Genomic DNA, 19,160 nt, shown 5'->3' with positions numbered 1-19,160 from the left:
TGCCCCCCGAGGGGGGTTCTGCTCCGGGCGACCCGGGGACGGTGACTCTGTTTTCTGCCATGAAGGAGCCGTGATGCAGATTTCACGTCCCGTCATGAAACGGTGCGGGCGGTAGCGGTGCGCCAGCCGAGGGAGCGCGTCCGGCGCATGGAAACACGGCCCAGGCGAGACAAGGCGCTCCCTTTCAAATTGTGGGGTAATTTACGATCCAAACCATAACAAACTGCTGCTCCCGGGCAGTACGGCGCAACTGGTATGCGGGAAATTGGAGGTGCCCAGCGAGTTCATCGTGCTGTCGTGTCCTTTCTCCCGACGGACCAGGAAAGGACGCCTCCGCCGAACGAGGCAGCGCCATTAGCCAGGCACTGCGCTGAGCTACCCCCAGGCTTGCAGAAGCTGGTACACACACCTCTGGGATCTTACAAACGTGCGTTTAGTCCAAAGAGCTTTCAGAGTGTTCAGCGACAGCAAAGGAGGGTAACCTTGAAAATTACCAGCAGTTCCGTCAATGGCTTTAAAAGCCATGGAACTCCATTTGGCTAAATGAGCTAGTTGGATCCTACATGCTTTACTCACATTAAACTTCTTATTTTGTTCATTCTGGAATACTACAGTCTTCCTGGAAAAGTTTTTGCTTTTTGGGAACTGTGTTTTCAGTTCACCTGCATGAAGCAGTGATGCTCTCAGAAATTCAGCTGTCAGTAGGTTTTGCAGGATCTCAGCTCTGGCCCCTTCACCCCACACAGGCAACAGGGACCTCCCTACAGCTTGAAAGATGGGACAAACAAGGGCAGAAACATGGCCTGTACGCTGGCAAGGAAACTCAGGACCTCTCATTTCCTCAGGCTCCCTGACAAGAAAAGATGGTCCTTTCCATGACACAGTCCGGTTTGCTGGTTCTTTAAAAGAGCAATAAAGTGACCACATGATGTATCAGCTGGTACAAACACATTTGAAAACATCTGCTTCCAAAACTATTCCTGTGGTCATGCCACCACCAGGCTGACAACCCTTACCCTGGGCAAGACTAAAACAAGACACAGCGCTAGTGAGAAGATGTTCTGGGACACCTCCCTGAAGTGTCAGGTCCTCAAATACAAAGCCTATTTCCTGTATTTTAGTACCCCTCTGAAGACAAAGATTTTCATGTATGAGATCAGTAACATTCTTGCCCCCTCAGCATTTCTTACTCAGATCTTTCTAAAGAAAGCTCACTTGACAGAATGTGATGGCATCATCTGTTCTCCTGTAATTTTTTTAATCAATGTAGGAAAATGAGATCCATGGGAAGGGCTTATCCCCAACCTCAGAGCTTCCTTGGTGCATTCCTTCCTAGGAATATCCTGGGACTATTTAAAGCTGCTTAAGAAATCCACCTCTCTCCCACGGGGATGGTTACCGCCTTTAGCATACACTGGAATTGCTTTAATGAAGAACGGCTAGATCAGGGCACAGCATGAAGAAATGCAGAGCAGATAAAGTATCAGTTGCTGAGTTCCAAGAAAGCCTGGGAAGTAATACCCTCCTTGGTAAATGCCTGTGCTAAACACTGAAACTTGTAGAGAAGCTCTGAAGTTACAGGCAAAATTGTCACTTTTCTGAACGGGCTTTATCTCCTGTTCATGTGACTCATAGTTAAATATCCAGTTCTTTCTAGACTATATAGCCAGAAAGCAGGGTAAAGAGGATTTGAGGTATTAATTTCCAAAGTATGCAAAAGCATTTCTTCGTCAGTGATGGAGTAAAATGACCCAGTCTTCTTTTGTAGCTTCAGGAAAACTCCAACCTTCAATGGTGTATCCTTGTGTAATAATGTTTCTTGATCCCTATGCCAGGCTGACAGCTGCTTTTTGGGACCTAGCCATTCTACATACCACGGATGTTCTGTCCTTCCTAATTTGTCCCTTTTAGCAATCATTTCATGAGCAACTCCAACAGCCCATCCATCACTGCCCTTGGTAATGACTTCCCAGTAGTGGCACCCAGCAGAGAAGCTCTGCGCACACATCACTTGGCTGATGCAGAATCTGTTGGGCGATGGTTCACAATCAGTCGGGGGGCTGGAAACCGTCACCTTCCTGCTCTGGGCTGTGATTGCTACGCACTCATATACTCTTGTGAGATCAAAAGTCAAACAGCCAAACACTAACTGTATCCTGAGCACACTGACACATTTAACAGGCACAATTGCGTAAATATCTGTGACAGACTCACGCACTCTGGTGGGAAGGTGAAGGTACTCAGCACCCTACAGGATGGATCTTATTCCTAATCACAATCTTATTCAAAAATTACCTTTTTGCCAATAATAAATGAGACGCTTACCTTAATAAAACTTAGCCATCTGTTCACTGGGACATGTTCTTGCATATTTTATCAGCAAAACCACGTGTGTTTTAAGCTACAGCTGTAGTACTGTATGTTGACTGCAAAAATATTTCTGTAAAAATGCTACAAAATTCAGACCACAAATGGATCACGGCTTAACACAGTAAAGATCAGCAAGGGGCAGTAACTGCCCGTGCACCAACTCTGCAGCCAGCACAAGCTTATAGACCTCCATGAAACAGGATTCTTATCCTTTTTATCTCGCATATGCAGTCAGGTAGAGGATTGCATTATGCTGCAGTAACTGATCAATTCATGGTAACTTCATTGTGTTTCTATGCTTCAGTTAAACAGCCAGATCTCCTGCTGGTGTTTGTAAGCACAGTCTCCTTCAGCAAATCCACAGTCTCATAGTCACTTGAATATTGTTCTTGAAGAGTCACGCTGGCTTGCATACTTACACTGAGGAAAGTGGCTTGAAGTCCTTGGTTCTGGGTTTTTAGCTGCAGACTCTGGAGATAATGAGCAGACACTTGTCTCCCGATTTGAGTTTGGAGGTTGCATAAATACAAAAAAAATTAAAGCGTTAAGGCACTTCTTCAAAATGTAAATAGGAAGTGTTTATGCTTCTAAAAGAAAACATACATTAAATAAACCTAGCTAGTGGTTAAAGTACAAAACAAAGAACTGCTTTTTTGATTGTATAAATTATCCAAGGATGTGTAGGGAAACATTTTTATCCAAAAGTAACAAAACACTGTACACTGCTGCCCTGTTCGAATGGAGCAGTCAGAAAAGTTGTGTAAAGCAGCTGGATCTTTCTATGCAGACAAGCCAGTTTCTGTCATAAAAGTGTTGATGGTTTCTTCATTTTTTTCTGAGTATCATAACATCGTTTCTTGTGTTACTTACACATGCATTTCCTAAGCACAAACTAATTTTTTACTCTAATTGCTGACTGAAAAGCCTGACATTCAGCCCTACAGCTTGAAGAGCTGTTTCTAATTTCTCTGACATTGTAGTGCATATTTAGAAGACTCATTTACAGACACTTTCTGGTATAGTTAAACAATACATTGTCTTCTTCATGAAAGCTGTCCTTAAAAGTTCCTGCCCCACACCTCTGCCCACTGATTCCTTCGTTTTGCTACTAAAAATGATTGTGGAGCGAAGCTGTAAACTCAATTGCTGAAATGATTGAGATAAGAAAAACCCTGAGGTAAAAATATGAAAAAGTGGGGGTTTTGAGAACTAGTGCTTGAAAAAGGCAGGCAGTATTGGAAAGCGTGGGAAGGGGAGGATTGCCCTCAGTGGCTGTGGGGTTCTAGGTCAGTCAAGTTGCTCTCAAAAACACTCGGTGATCTTTCTACAGTGCTGGGAGGAGGAAAACTCCACAGCAAAGGCCTTCCCAGATCTAAAGCTTTGCTTAGACACAGCTTTTGGTGGGAGGGAATTTTATCTCTGCTCTTAGAAAGGACTTTGCTGTTACATTACTTTATATTTAGAAAAAATATTTAAATGGATTATGTTTCATTCTCCACTACTGATCTGCATGTCATTCAGCTCTTTTCTTTTGGGCTCCCATGAAAGAAGTATAAAGTCTCCAGAACTGCAAGGGGTTTTATAATCATCACTCCCATGCACACCTGTTTTCTCGGAAGGATCCTGCTAGATCCACTGCCTCTAAGAAAGAGATTGCAAAAAAAGGAAACCTCACCTGGTGGGAACTGTGAGCGTATTTCTCCAAAAGTAAAATTTCCAACTTTCTCTTAAGGTCTTCTACAGCAGTTTTGACAACATCAAGCTTCTCATCAAGTGCAACTTTATGCGCTGTTGAAGGTAAGCCTTTGTACCTGTGTCTCTCACGAAAGTTACTCTAGTAATGACATAAAAGAACCAAGAGGAAGATGTAAATAACAGCAGTTATTTCATCCATCATATCAGATTATATTATAAAGCCAGAGTGGAAAACCAGCAGTGACCTCCCCAAAATCTTATTCTTTGTATTGAGAGCTTCCTTTGTAGGACAGTTAGCTGAGAGAACTAACCTGAAATCTTATAGAAAATAAGAAAAGATAGTTTATTCTTAACGAAAAATAAAATACTTTGTTTTCCCCATGAAAACTAAGAATGGGACTATTTTTCTTGTATATATATATATATGTATATTACAATTTCCTTAAGTATACATATGTATACACAAACTTTCTCTTTTTAAACTTTCTTCTTCTAGAACCCAAACAAAAAGTTTTAACATGTATGAGATCTAGCATAAGATACCCCCAAAAGGGTAAACCTCATTTGCCCAAATTTAGGACTTGTGGAAATCTACATCTGAGCTTGTTCCCTTAGGCTGCCTTTATAGTCTGTGGAAAGAAATAGGCCCTTGAAGGCTTGACTATTCTCATTTGCCGGTGGGTGTCTCAAATAGGCCAGATGACTCACACTCCTAAAGCACCCATTTCTCCTCATTGCCTGGAACAGGACTCTGGATCAGAAATAAACACACGGTTCCACGAGGTGAAAGCCTTTGTAGGCCTAGTGTCGCGGCCCTGGAAGTCCACTGCTGCCTCCTGGCACCGTCACACCCAGCGAGCCCCACTCCAAATTCCTGCTAGCTAATGTGCGTCATTGGCATTGTTATTTTCAACATTAGAAGAGGCTCTGCAGAATTTAAAGTGATTTAACTGCCTCTTTTGAGAGCTCTTGACATATTTTCCCCAATAAAGTTGTCAGAAAGTACATAATAACTTCGTGAGTTCTTTAACTTGCATACATATGTGTACATACGTATTCTGGAAAATAAAAATATAGTAAAGGATCTTATCTTAACCTTAGATTTGACTCAGGACTGGGTTTAAGCAAGGCAGTCCCCGCTTCACTCCTGCTCACCAATAGCCTTGGAACAAGTCTAGTTCTGAATTGCATCCCCAGCCTATGCCTTTTTTTAGTGCTTTTTCCCTCTGAATTTCTCACTCCAAACTTTCCCTGGTAACAGCAATGTCTGTGGATTGGTACCATTGTTTCAGTGCAGCAAGGACCTGAAAGTGCTCTGGGCATGTTCAGCTATCCAAGACATTTAGCTTAAGAGTTTCTACTCATATTCTGCCACTTCATCACTCACCGCTTGGGCTTTGATGTCTGTGAGCTTGTTCTTCTTCACCACAGAGCTGGTTAATAGTCTCTTCAAATTTTCTGTTGAGCTGCTTTTTGCTCTTGTTCAATAAACATCAGTGTGTTTCTCTCCTGTCTTTCAACACATTCCTTCATGCAACAGAAACCTTTAGTAATCTGGCTTTCGATCTGAAGATGCATATTCCTGAAAGGCAGAAAACACGGAGTTCATTGTGTTGTTTGAAAAGATGTGTGGAATATGAGATCTACTGCCCCATCTAACATGCTCTTTGACTGACCCCTGCAGACCAGAAACAGCTACCTTTATTCAAAGGATAAAATATATTTGACAGTACCCTGTACTACCTGCAATGAGATTTTGGGTATGTTAATGATCTTCACTATTTCATGGCCAGCAGTCTTTGCCTGACAACTTAGAAAGATCAATATTCCCTCTTTATGATTTGCATTTTGCATCTAGGAGTACCAGAAACATTCAGGCTACTCCTGGGCTAGGTAGAAAAAGGCAACAATGCACAACTCCAGCGGCCTGACAGGAGTTCATACAGCTGGTGCCATAGTTCATTCTCATCAATGAAACCAGAGTTGTGACAGCAACAGAAGGAAACAAAAGGCAGATTCCTGCTCTGCGCTGGAAGGCTACACTGGAGTCAATCGGTCTCCAGGTGGCAGTGGAAACAGAAGCTCACCGCAGGTAATGAATGTACATGTACCTTTGTTTTGCTGAGGTCTTTCCTCAAGAGGTGGATAGTTTCTGCAATCATTTCTAGTTGCTTGGAGATGTCATATATCTCTTACTCCTTTAAAGTGACACATTAGTGACACATGGACCATTTATCTATATAATCCTCAAAGAAAGCATGACTAGGTTAGGCAGCAGGATAATAAAAACCCCTACATCACTGACATTAGACACTGGACCGGTTGAGGAGGGCTCTGGAAGACACAATTCTGAGGGGGAATAGTCACAATGAAGTCAACATGCAGCAGGCATCATTTACATGTTCAAACATAATTGTGAGCTTCGGGTCTTTGCTCGACTGCAAAGAAGACTTTTTAGATACATATGTGCTAAGATAATGACCATCAATAGATTTTTCTCATCTCCTCCAAGTTTGGGAGTTATTTTATGCAGAGATCCAGATGATGAACCAGTCCTATTTTGTGCCATTCAGCTGGGTGGAGCTGTAGCACCGTATAACAATGTTATGTGTCCTTTCCGGAGTCTCCAATGCTGCGTTGGTGCACTAAATAACACCCAGCACAAGGAACAGTTATAACCGTTGTATATCAGCCAAATAAGTACAGCTGTTACTTCCAGTTCAGCTACGCACTCTTCAATGTATCAGACACAACCAGTGAACCCCAAACACTGCTTGAGGAGTTAAACGTATCTGCTCAACGTACGTGACACGGTTACGACGATGCTAATATTAGCGTGGGAAATGCAAAGGATCTGCGGAGGGGGGAAGCACAAAGAGAGATCAAGTCCACTCAATCCTGGCCACGTCCCCGTGTCCATGACCCTGGTGACGTATTTAGAATGGTGGCCAGAGCTGTCCCGGGGGTGCCGCGGGGAGGAGCCCCGGGCTGTCCCAGGGGGTACCGCGGGGAGGAGTCCCGGGCTGTCCCGGGAGGTACCGCGGGGAGGAGCCCCGGGCTGTCCCAGGGGGTACCGCGGGGAGGAGCCCCGGGCTGTCCCGGGAGGTACCGCGGGGAGGAGCCCCGGGCTGTCCCGGGAGGTACCGCGGGGAGGAGCCCCGGGCTGTCCCGGGAGGTACCGCGGGGAGGAGCCCCGGGCTGTCCCGGGAGGTACCGCGGGGAGGAGCCCCGGGATGCCCCGGGGGTTGCCGCGGGGAGGAGCCCCGGGCTGTCCCGGGGGTGCCGCGGGGAGGAGCCCCGGGCTGTCCCGGGGGGTACCGCGGGGAGGAGCCCCGGGCTGTCCCGGGAGGTACCGCGGGGAGGAGCCCCGGGATGCCCCGGGGTTGCCGCGGGGAGGAGCCCCGGGATGCCCCGGCCGTACCTTCTCCCCACGTCGCCGCCCCGCCGAGCTCCGGTCGTTGCAGGCAACAGCTCCGGAGAGTTTCGGTTCATCCTGCGTTTCTAACTCTTCTTCCTTCACCTCCTGCGGGATTAAGCTCACCAAAGCGGCCGGCTCCCGGCTGTGCCGCAGGTCCTTCAGCTCGAAGCTCTCCCGGCGGCTGCCCCTCCCGTGCCGTACGCGATGCTGCGGGCCTGGCAGAAGCTGTGGCCGCCGCCCGGGAGCCGCCCGGGGGCCGTGAAGTCCTGCGGGCAGCAGCGCAGCTCGGGCTCACGGTGCTCAGGAGCCGCCCGAGGCCGAGAGCAGCGGCCGTGGCCCGGCCCGGCCCGGCCGAGTTTCGTTTCCCCCGGGCGCCGCCTCCCGCCAGGCTCCTGCCGTGCTCCGGAGGGCCGGGAGCTGGACGGCTCCGCTCCGGTGTCGGCTCCGTGAGGGACCGCTGCGCTGTACCGGGACGGGCCCATGCCCAGGGCTGTGCCGCGCCGCCCAGCCCGCGGCCCGCGGCTCTCCGGGGCAGCTCCGCCGGGGAGCCCCCCCGCCAGCCAGAAAGCCCGATACTGGCCCAGCTGTGCCTCTGCTGGCGACTCGGTCCGAGGATTGGGGCTGACTAGAAACGAACCGTGACGCAGAGCTCTCCGTGACCTGGCCTTGACTTGCATTGACTCTCAAAAAAAGTTGCTGTTATCTGCACGATTTCGTTTTCACAGGGAATTTCCCGGTTTGGTAACAAGGCGAATCAGAGTTGCTGACGCAGCTGGTCTACCGACCCATCCAGGAGAGCAAGCAACACAGCACAGCGGCTTGCAAAGCCCCATCCATGTGAAGTTTAGGCTGCTGGATGGACTGAAGTTTTCTGAGGTCATCCTGAGTTACTCAGTTCATCCCCAAGTAACGACTAACATATGTCAAAGGAAACGAAGACTGACATTGCTCCTCCTACAAGGCAGAAGGTGCTTTGCTACTGATTTCAAGGGCCGCAGGATTAGGTGGTTAAAATGATTTGCTGAACCAGCATGTGAGCTAGAGTGAATGATGTTGCATGGAGAGAGAGAGTGGGAACACAGGGAAGTTCATGGGAGCATTATCAGCAAGGAAAACTGCTGCAGATTGCTCAGAGTTGGATGGTGATGAGCTGGCTGAGACAGGCAGAATGATGATCCAACTCAAACAATTCTTCTGCACTATTGGGTGGTGTGGGGGGGAAGAGCTAATCTCACTAATCCCTGCAAGTATTGGCACTTCCCCATTTCTGCAGAACTATTCCGGGTATTTCAGACTGGCTGGCAAAATTGTCAGCAAAAGGTGGAAGCCTCACCAGAAACTTAGTCTGCAAGACTTCCTCTTGATTTGCAAACTAAGGCTATCTGAAAAGAAGAATTAAATATCTGAATGACTGGCTGCTTGGTAGAACCAAATCTCAGACTTGGTCTCGAGGCAAGAAAATACTCAGGGCACTGTATCAGCCAATGCAAACCTTCATCAACTCCTGCACAGAAGGGATGTAAGAGGTACTTGATCAGGAGGCACTCACTCTCCACTTCCAGCACTGGTCCTCATTCATTGAGTGTTTTCAAGCAAATCACTGAAGATAACACTTTTAAAACTAGTTTCTGCCTTTCAATGCTCAGACTCATCAAGCTCTGTTTTTTAGAGAGTGAGACAGCATATGTTGATCATGTACACATGATGTGTTTGCTGGGGCACTATGTGGGGTTGCTTGGAAAAATTTGGCCTTCACATGTTGGATTTGCCACTCATAAAGTCAAACAGCAGAAGCTGTTGAAAGCAAGGAGCTAGGAGTATTTGTCATTACAGTGATTTCATAACAGCATCCTCTGCAATTCAGAGTTGACTTTTATTTTTCACTGTACCAGAAACGTAACACTGTAAAAGACATTAAACCCTCTCTGTTGAAAACAACCATGTCCCTATCTGGACAGGAGCTGCAGCCAGGTGGAATGTAGCTGCCTGACTCTGCTCCTCCCTGAGAAGGACATCCAGTGACTCCAGCATGAACTGGTATCTCAGATCTATCCAAGAGGACACCCTGCATCTTCCTGATAGGAGACGGTATCTTTGCCTCTTGGCCACTGTCCCTATGTGCTCCTGTAACAGATGACCTGGCAGGATATGTGCCACTGGCTGGATCGTCAGGTCCATCCTGCAGGATGTATGGGAGTTCTTCTGACACCAGTCCAAGGCAAGAAAAGGAGGAGCTGATATAACAGCACCTGCAGGAGTCCTCAAGGAAATGCAAGCCAGCCCTTCTGGGGTCAGACTTTCTCCACTGACGTTGGTTTTTTCCCCCATAAGACAACACTGGATGATTCATCCCCATGTCAGGCTAGGAAGGCCTCCTCTGCTCAAAAGCAGAGAAGGGTAGGAAGAGAGAAGGCACTTCAAGCAAGGTTCTGCAGGGGCACAGCTAATTTCTGAATATCTGCACTCCCTCTTACTCATTTCTCTGTTGCCCCCCCTTCCCGTGCCTGTTGAAGGAAGAAGCCCTTTGTACCACCATTACTGCAGGGCCTTGAGCACCATCCTTGCCAACAGAAAGAGGCCACAGAGCAATGCTGAACGGAGCCCAAGAAGTGCAGCTCACCAGAACCCAGTGCTAGTCTTAACCAGTCAAAGGCTGGGCAATGACTCCATTTAAGGCATCTATCCACTCCCTCTGCTCCCTATCATTCTCACATATAAACAGAAACTCTCTCACTGGTGTGACCACAGTGATCGCTGGTTTCCTCTTCTTTACTCGGACTTCCTGGGGCAAGCCAGCTCGTACTTCATATCCCTCATCCGTCCTTCCAATAAAAACCTGGCCCTGTGCAAATGCATCCTAGAAAGAAGGAAGCAGAAGGCAGCCATTAGCCAGTGGATAGCAAGCTCCAGCAGATACTGTTCTGTCCTGCGACATGGAACAAGAACTGGGGATGCATGAAGGGGACACTGATCTGGTGACAGGCAGCAGGGAACACACTAGAGGTTTTTTTACACTCATGGGCATTCTCAGAAGAAGGAGGTAGGCACCCACCCTTACAGAGCTGGTTGGTGGGTGTTCAGAAGGAATGAGAAAGGATCTCCTTGTGGCTAGAGCAGTGCCAGGAAGCAGGATACCGGGGCTGTCAAGCCTCTGTTATAGGAACATTGCTCATCTTGCCTAAGGTTACAGGCATAAAGGCAATAGCACTGGGAGAGAGTGGGCATAAACACTACAGGCAGTAGCAGCTACTTTTAAGACTTCAGTCTTCCTCACAGCCACTGGAAGGGCCAGAGTTCCCAAACAGTTCAGCTTCAAAGAGGTCCACTGACAAGGGAGATGAGCTTTTGAGACTGAGCCTGCTTCAGTCTTGCACAGCCACTGGAAGAGCTGGATGAGAAGAGACCCTTCGTCCCCACCCAGGTTCATAACGGGGCTTGTGGAATAGCGAAGAACACTCCTCTTACCAGTGGGTTTTTAAAGTACATCAGGTTCCTTTCTTGAGAATCCAGGCAGAACCAGCGCACCTTAAAGGCCTCCTTCTGCTGCAAGGAGATGGTAGAAGTTCTTTAAAGACCAAGTCCCAAAGGGGAGTTTGGCCTATTCAAGGCAGATCCCTGAACTGCTTAAAAGACTGAGAGCTTGAGTTCAGTTTCATTCACCCCTGTAACTGGTAATGGGTGAGTCATTGCTGTGTGCAGCCCTCAGCTCCCTTCTCCCTGGGTCCACACTAGAGATTCCCATTCAATGACAGTCCTTTGGGTAAGGCAGGGAAGTTTGGTTCTACCAGTGACCACATTATCAGGATTAAGAAAGTTGCAGCAAAAGGATTAATTGAAGATACTGCAGAGAATCATCCCTGGGCCAGTAGCGATAATGAGGAGCGTATGCAATCAATTTCAGCATTTTGGTTTGGGTAGTTGTCCCTAGCATTGCAGGATGCACAATGGTAGGTTTCTTTAAAAGTGCTAATTCCATCTACTACACTCATCTGAGCATTCCCTGAGCTATTCATTGCTCCGAGCTGAACTGAAGGGTCCTCTTCTAGGGCTCACTTCAGTTTGAGCAGAATTTAGGCCTCAGGATAAAACCACACAATCTTTTGTAGCTGTGAGTATTCTCTGTGCAAGTGCCTGCAGGAAGATGTACTGGGACACTAGCACTGAGCTGGGCCAAACAGCCACCACAGTTCAGTATCAGCATTACACCACTGAACTTTTTAATGGGACTTTGGCTCATGGTTCACTCAGAGGAAAGCGAGGCAAGGAGCGGCATGTTCAAACAAGACTTCAGATCTCTATCCCCTCCTTCAGCAGTGCCTGAAATCTCCCTCTCCTGTTCCAAGCAGTAGTGGCCCAAATACTTTCCCACAAAACACCAACCCAAACCATAGGCTTCGATGGGGAGAATTTGCTCAATGATACTTTGCTGCTATAAGCAGATGTAACTTGTATGCTACTGACTTTAAGAGAAACAGGGAAGTAGGGGAGTCAGCATGTGATGTTCTCTTCTAGCAGGAGCTGCAGTTCTAGAGCTGCAGTTAGCAGATACACAATCCATTTAGTGTTGCGTAACAGGACTTTGCATGTCCACTGCCAGCTAGTCCATCTTGCTTACTCTTCAAGGAGGATTCTTCTTCTCAGTCTTATTTTCCACACAAAATAAAACACGATCCCAAAGAACACGACCGGCTTGAATATAGCGTCTTTTATAGACCCAGGAAGCATATAGTCACTCAACAAATTGTTTACTAGTAAACATCATAAATTATAAAATATTCTCCATCTGGAATAATCCTGTTTGTGTACTGCCAAGTATGCACTTACTTTTGGTCCTGTTTTCTCCATATATCCTTCTTTGACGTAATTTCTTGTGATCCTGGGTATGAGCTAGGAGAACAAAAACATACACAAAAATGTCTGTTTCATTCAAGCTTGCTTTTCTGTTCTGTTTCTGTCAATGCTCATCACCACCAATTTTGGCTTTTGGGGTCTGGGTTTTTTTTGCTGCTCAGTAAAGGGAAGTCTGAAATAAAAAGGAACATAAGATTTTTGAAAGATTACACTTCAAAAAGACCACATGCAGACTTTTAGGCCTTAAATATTGACTATGTTTTTGCATGTTATCCAGTGTGGGCTTTCCTTCTACCTCTTCTGTCCATTCCCAAGATCCATATGCTGCTGCTTGAGCACCTGACTCTGACAGAAGAAGTGAGAAAATGTTTTCCTGTGCTATGTTTACATAAGCTGCTTCAAGCCCTGTTCAGTTCTCACCTCAGGCTCAGGGACAGTTGGGAAGGTTGTTCTCAGGTAATGGTAACGTGCTGCCCGAATGGCATTGAACCAGTCAACAATCTCCTAGGGAAAACATCAAACACAAACATAAAGACAACAATAACAAGAAGCAGTAAGAGTGCTGGCTGTCCAAAATGCCCTTCTCCTTCCTTGTGACCTCTTTGCAAAGACATACTTTCTCCCCAAGGGGCAGAGAGACTCAGCGACTCGTTCCAGACACCTGAAAAACATTGAGCCTCCAAAATAATTTAACAATGCCCCTCCAGGGAAGTCCCAGACATTCTCAGCATGGACGGTCACCCAGGTCTGTGTACACAGGCTTTTTCAGTTGATTCAGTTCAGGATTGTTTAAAAACCTTTGTACCTGGAAAGACGTGAGAACTATGGCAAGGGAAGAAACAGAAATCTAACAAAACCCGTGGACATGCTTCTTAAAATTATCAATGTTTGCTTGGATGTAATGCAGAACAATTATTTTCTATGCGTGTCAAGAAGGCTTCAAAGAATATAACCACAGAACAGTATAAAACCATGAGACAGTGACCTTACAGAGATTTACATACGTGGCCCACTGAAGCCTTAAGACTATTCAGGCTGTGAAGCTGAATATATGCCCCAACAGAACAGGAGCAAGATGTTATAGTTATTAGCGTCAAATTCTGCAACTTTCTATATTCTACAAGTCACAGTGACTTCAAGTAAAACCAGATCCTGCAGAAACAAGGTATCTCCTCAAAAATATAGATCCAACATCTAAGCATCTTGCTTATTGCAAAATCTCCGTGGTATTCACCTTTCCACTTTCATGATAGACAAAAAGGTTCCTTGTTTGACCGTCTGTGTTGTATGTGATCTGCAGCCCATGAGCATGTTGGATTTTCTCTGTCTGGAACATTGCATTCAGATTCTCAATGCAGATAACGGCTTTTGGACCTCTGGACTGTAAAATGAAAAGCATCGCTGAATTAAAGTGCTCTCAGGAGCCGTAATGGAAGACCAATTAGCTGTATGAGAAGTAGATCCCTACCAAAGAGAAAGCAGACATCCTAAAATATCTGAATATTTGATATACCTGAAATATAAAGCCCTAATTACATGCTACATAAAATCACTTACCAAGAGTGATTCCCTTTCCTTGAAAAATGCTGGGTTGCTATTTGAGAGGGATGGGTCTATCTCCAGCCTCACAGTTGGAGAACAATTAGTGACACTCTCCCACAGAAGGGAGATATGTTGAGGACGGTGCTGCAGCAGTTGATGAGAGAATATTTTGGTAATATAAAAGGCAACAGCTGCTAACAGATCTCTTCTTCCTCTTGCTATTCAACTGCCAGTATCCATTCCCTTCATTCACTAGGCAAAAGGAGGCTGCAGGGTTGAGATAAGGGATGAGGAAAAGGGCTAAATCCAAAAGAGCAACTGCCTAAGGTACCACGGATGTTAATGGGGAAACATCCGGGCTGCTCCAAACACAGGCTGGCCCGGCTGAAATCAGAGACAAAGCTATTTATGTTGGTTTTTGGCAGTGAACAGCAGGGTCTGAGGATGGATGTTGGGACAGCTACCTCCAGCCAGCTCTGGCTGAGGAACTCACTTCTTTAGTGTAGTACTTCATGACCCCTTCCCTTGCTGACAGGAGAAATCGCCTCTTCTGGAACTTTCTGCTTTCCCGCCCACGCTTCCAGAGGAATCCTTCACGGCTACCTGCAGAGCGGGACAAGGTAAGTGTCAGAGAAGGGCAGCACCATAGCAGCACTGTTTATCCAGATGTTATCAGAGTTTCAAGGCTCTCTTCCATCTGAGAATTTTCACCTGATAGGAAAAATCAGTGGAGAACTAGAGAACTCTAAGAGCTGAATACACCCTTGCACTTGTTTAAGTGCCTTTTCTCAGGAGCTTCTTTGCAGTTAGACTCAAAGCAAGGCCTGCACATCCAACAGTTCAAATATGACAAGCCAACCTTAAAGATCTTCAAAGCTGCAAGCAGAACACTGTGCTGTTGACCTTAAAGCTAACATCTTTTCCCTGACAATCCTAACTTTTACCTGCAGAACAAGGATCTTGGCAGACTCGGGTGGCAACAAATTCCTCACGCTCATATTTAGCTCTAATCCATTGCTGTCTTAAAACCCTGAAAGAGGAAAACATGAATAAAGCTGGTCTGCCTCTACTCTGTTTTCACCAACCAACCAAAGAGACCTGTAGAGGGAAGCCGTAGTTCCAGAGCAGTAAAGGTCTGCAGCAGTGAATACACCATCAACTTACAAGCAATCACAGGACTGGGGGATGTAATAGTAGGGAGGGACTTTTGCCTCATATTTAGCTTTGGCACAGAGATTCCCGTGCTTCTTCATAAACTGAAATACAAAAGAAGTTACAGTTAGGTGGGCAACTACAAAACCAATACTGTGTCATCAACATAAAATGAAACTTATATCAAAGAGAAGCACTGCACTTTTTGCTCAGTCTCGCCCTCCCAGTGCCTCTCTACATAGGTTTATAAATTCCCTTTGGCCCTACAGTTTGCACTCCTTAGGAGGCTGAGCCTTTTTCAGTATTTACAGTTCTGAAGCAGATGGGAAGGAAGACAAGATTGCAGTTGTTGATTAAAACAATAAAATAAAATTAGGAGAAAAAAATATTTGTTTATGATCTCCCTATACCTTCATCTCCTCCTAGACATTAACTGTGATTATATTATTAACACAACTAATTCAACTGAAAGATGAGAGGATGAACCAATATTTAAAAGAGTATGTTGCTTTCCGAATAGAACATACTATCTGGAAATATCTGTGGGCTTCTAAACCGTGGTGAGGCATTACGGTGAGCTATAAAAAACCACACTGCAGGCTGCTAGAAACACGGTCACCTATCAGTGTAATTTGATTGAGCGGGCCATAAAAAATCCCCTAAAAGCACCGATGGAGTTAACTTGGCTCTGTGTGGCTTTGTTCCTCTGTCCATAGTGGATGACCCAGGAACTATGAGGCAGAGGAGGTTATGATGAAATGTGGACAAAAGTAAGTGAATTACTGCTTTTTCCTCTGTACCTCTATAAGATCGTTCTCCCAGAAGTCAAGCTGAAGGGATTTGACCCTGCTGATTTGAGGAAGATTGCGATGGATTCCAGAGCAATTCAAACAAATGAATATTCCCAGTTTGTAAGAAGCCCACTCTGGATCTAGACAGAAACACAAAGAATGAACTAATACATGGGAAAAAGCGCAGCCACTGGCAAGGGCGAAAAAGCACATCTGATGCCCAGCCCAGGCTTCACCCATAATACATCAACCCCCACCCCATTGTTTATGGCTGTCACTTGACCATGTTCAGAGGAACAGCACCTGCCTTCCCCAGCGAAGAATGCGGCCCCTGCATTTGTAGCCTCTTTCACTGACCATTTGTTTAAAAATTAATGTGACCGTGCAGGCAGCCGAGTGGTGTAAAAGCTCAGCTAATTACTAGTTCTGCGTGGAAAAGCTGCTGCTGCTGCTGCTGAATTAACAATGGAAGGATGTCGCAGGCAGCGACCACTGCTGAGAGCCCAACCGAGTACAAACACCCGCAGCGAGGACTCGCCTCCTCTGCCCACGACGGCTCCTGCTCCCGCCCGCAGGGGCAGGTCGGTGCTCAGCGGCACGCCGAGCGCCCTGGCAGGAGCGTTCCCTCGGACCGCCACAGTCTCGCCCTCCGCCTCTCCCTTACCGCGTCCCGCAGCAGCTCCTCGCTGTCCCCTCCCAGCTGCCGCAGGCCACCGGCGGGACCGCTCCCTTCGCCCAGGGCGACTCCCGCAGGGTGCCCGCCCGGTGCGGGCTCTCCCGCAGGCTCCTGGAGCCCTTCTCCGTGCCAGCCCCAGCGCAGAGACGCTCCCCCCCGCGCCAGCAAACCACCCCCCGCACTCTCCTCCTCCAGCCTTGGCCGCTGTCTACAAATAACTCCGGGGAAGCTGCCGGGGCGCTGAGGCCACTTCCTGTCCCACGCTGTCCTCCCCTCGCCCCGCGGGGCTCCCGCCGCCGCTCCCGGCCGTGCCTGGCTGGGGACAGCCGCGTCCCGGCCTCTCCCGCAGCCCGGCGGCCCCGCAGGGCCCACCCGAACGGCCACCTCCGAGAGCGGGACCGCGGGGCGCTGGCCGCCGCGGGAAGCCACCTGCTCCCGCCTCCCGCCTCGGCGGGACGTGAAGCGGGAGGTGGCGGCGGGCCCCGCTTTCAGGAGGCTGACCGGGGATGGGCAGACGCCCGGCCGGCCCCTCAGTCGCCCCTCGCCACTTTCCTGTCAGAAAGGCGCCGGGCGGGCCCGGGGCGGGGGCGAGGGGAGCGGGGCTGGGGGCGCTGGCGGGCGGGCCCCCCCTCACCTGGCTCCCCGCAGTCGGCGCAGCGGCCGTTCCCGGTCCCGGCAGCCCTCTGCAGCTCCAGCAGCAGCGTCTTATTGCGGTCGCGGTCCATCATCGCCGCTCGGCGCGGGGCTCTGCGGGAAGCTCAGCCCCGGGGAGGAAAATGAGGAACTGGAGCGCGGCCCCGGCGCCGCGCGGCGCCCCGTCCCCTCCCGCGGCCCCGGGCGGGCGCTGCCGTGCTGCCCCTCAGGCCGCCTCCGGGCGGCGGCTCCCCCGGAGGGGCGGCCCGGGCCCTATGGCGAGGTCCGCGGCGGCGCCGGCCCGCCAGGAGCCCGCCCGGCCGCGGCTCCGGTAATGGCCGGGCGCCCCGGCAGCCGCGTACCGGCGCTCGGTACGGCGAGACAAGGCTGTTCTTTGGCACGGCCCCGAATCGGGGCGGGATGGGCCTCCCCAGCGAGCGAGGAGCTTTCTGCTCCGAAAAGGCGTTACTAAGGTCCTGTTTTCAGGAGGAGGCTCATCCACGCACCCACAGGTCTGCCCCAGCTCCACCGAAGGTTTGTCCCTATACACGTGGGTTTAAAAAGCCTGCGACGTAACAGAACGGCAGCCGTTCACCGGGCGTCGGCAAAAGCATCCATACCGCCTTCTCACACCCCGTTCCGCCCCCCTCAGCACCGCTCCCCACCCTGCAGGGGCTCAGCACCGCGGCTGAGGAGGAGCTGTGCGGCACCCAAGTGCTGCAAGGCAAAAAAACCTGTCAGCGTATCTCGATGCAGGATTTGCAAATCCTAATGAAAATGTCCCTCTTTCAAGCTAAAGCCAATGGCAAAAAGTCTGTGACTTAACGTCCAGTTTATCTAAGAAAAGAAAACAGAGAAAAATTTAAGAAAGTTAATTAAATCAGAAATAGATTAAGATGTATTTAGATACCTTTCATTTTACTATTTTCAGGTTAAACTTCATTTCATAGTTAACTTGCATTACTGTAGTGCACTATAACATGCGCTTCTTCAGTAATGTTTATGTATAATCTTGTAAAAACAGTATAGTTACTTATTTGGCAGATGAAATACTAGAGATGTGCTATCAGCTGAAAGTACTGACACATTTTTTCTATCTTTTTAGGTACTTTTTTATTTTTAAATATTGTGATGTCATTAAATAAACAGTATATCTGAAAAGTTGAGTTTTCTAACTACCTGCATAAAATCTGTCTTTTCAGCACTGATCCTTTAAGAACTGTTCCATGCTAGAATGTAATCATGGATTTAATTTTCTGCAGATAGTTTTCTTCCAAGCCATACTTTGAAGCTCTTTTGCTAGCTTAATTTTGCTAGCAAATTTTGTCCTTACAAATCCTGTGAAATAAAAAAGACAGTCTGTATGACATTTACAAAATGATTGTTTATATTCAAGACAACATAGAAACTTACCGCCAAAACCACTCGGCCTTGGTCAGCAGCCCCATGATTTTTGAGCTTCAGTGTCTCTGCAACGTGCAAGGGACTTGTCCTTCCCCGCCCTCAGCTGTCACATACACCTCGCCCTGTCTCAGGGCTTTTCCAAAGACTGAGATACTCTTGCTTGTAAAGGGCTCCTTCCATCCTCCCACTCCTACTCTGCGTTAGCTTTAGCGCAGTGTATGCTTGCAAGAACATGTCTAAGGCTGAACTGCTTTTTTCTGTGTTACTCATGGGATTTTAGGACAATGTCACCTTCATTTCCATTCTAGAAAGCAATACTGGAATGACAGCAAAAGGAAAGAAAAGCTTGAAACTTGACTGAGCTTTCAACAAGAACAACATGGTGGTTGTTTTTTCGTTTTTAAATTAGTGTACACCCAGTAATAACTACTGTTTAAATAGGGTGTACAGTCATTGTGAAACTCCAGGGGTGTTTTTCACTTCCAGTTCCACTGAATTTTTCTGTTTCAGTAGCTCACAACATGGGTTTTGTCTTTTTCCTTTCCAGGTATCTTCAGTCGTTCCCAAGATACCTGAAGCTGATTTTTGTTGTGGAAGAAAAGGTGTTTCCTGCTCCTGCTCCTACTCA

At 47.8% G+C, this 19,160-nt stretch overlaps 2 protein-coding genes across 2 annotated transcripts; both read right to left on the bottom strand.

The window, feature by feature from the left end:
- Positions 1-1,609: 1,609 nt before the first annotated feature.
- RNF135 (ring finger protein 135) lies at positions 1,610-8,160 on the bottom strand. The gene is given in 10 exon segments (XM_086473822.1): positions 1,610-2,145; positions 2,790-2,902; positions 4,056-4,204; positions 5,453-5,491; positions 5,493-5,516; positions 5,518-5,634; positions 5,636-5,647; positions 6,177-6,263; positions 7,487-7,749; positions 7,869-8,160. Coding segments are annotated over 10 exon segments (1,632 nt in total).
- A 1,961-nt stretch (positions 8,161-10,121) lies between these two features.
- Positions 10,122-17,232, bottom strand: ADAP2 (ArfGAP with dual PH domains 2). Its single transcript, XM_086473549.1, has 10 exons — positions 17,130-17,232; positions 15,829-15,959; positions 15,041-15,132; positions 14,821-14,906; positions 14,370-14,479; positions 13,569-13,715; positions 12,755-12,838; positions 12,308-12,370; positions 10,949-11,026; positions 10,122-10,340 (listed from the first exon to the last, which is right to left on the bottom strand). The coding sequence occupies exons 1-10, from the start codon at positions 17,221-17,223 to the stop codon at positions 10,122-10,124; spliced, it is 1,104 nt and encodes a 367-aa protein (XP_086329675.1). The 5' UTR covers positions 17,224-17,232.
- Between the last annotated feature and the right edge of the window lie 1,928 nt (positions 17,233-19,160).

The sequence above is a fragment of the Leptosomus discolor genome, chromosome 15 (genome assembly GCF_034619465.1).
Source record: "Leptosomus discolor isolate bLepDis1 chromosome 15, bLepDis1.hap2, whole genome shotgun sequence".
Taxonomy (NCBI): domain Eukaryota; kingdom Metazoa; phylum Chordata; class Aves; order Leptosomiformes; family Leptosomidae; genus Leptosomus; species Leptosomus discolor.
This window is presented reverse-complemented; position numbering and strand designations above follow the sequence as displayed.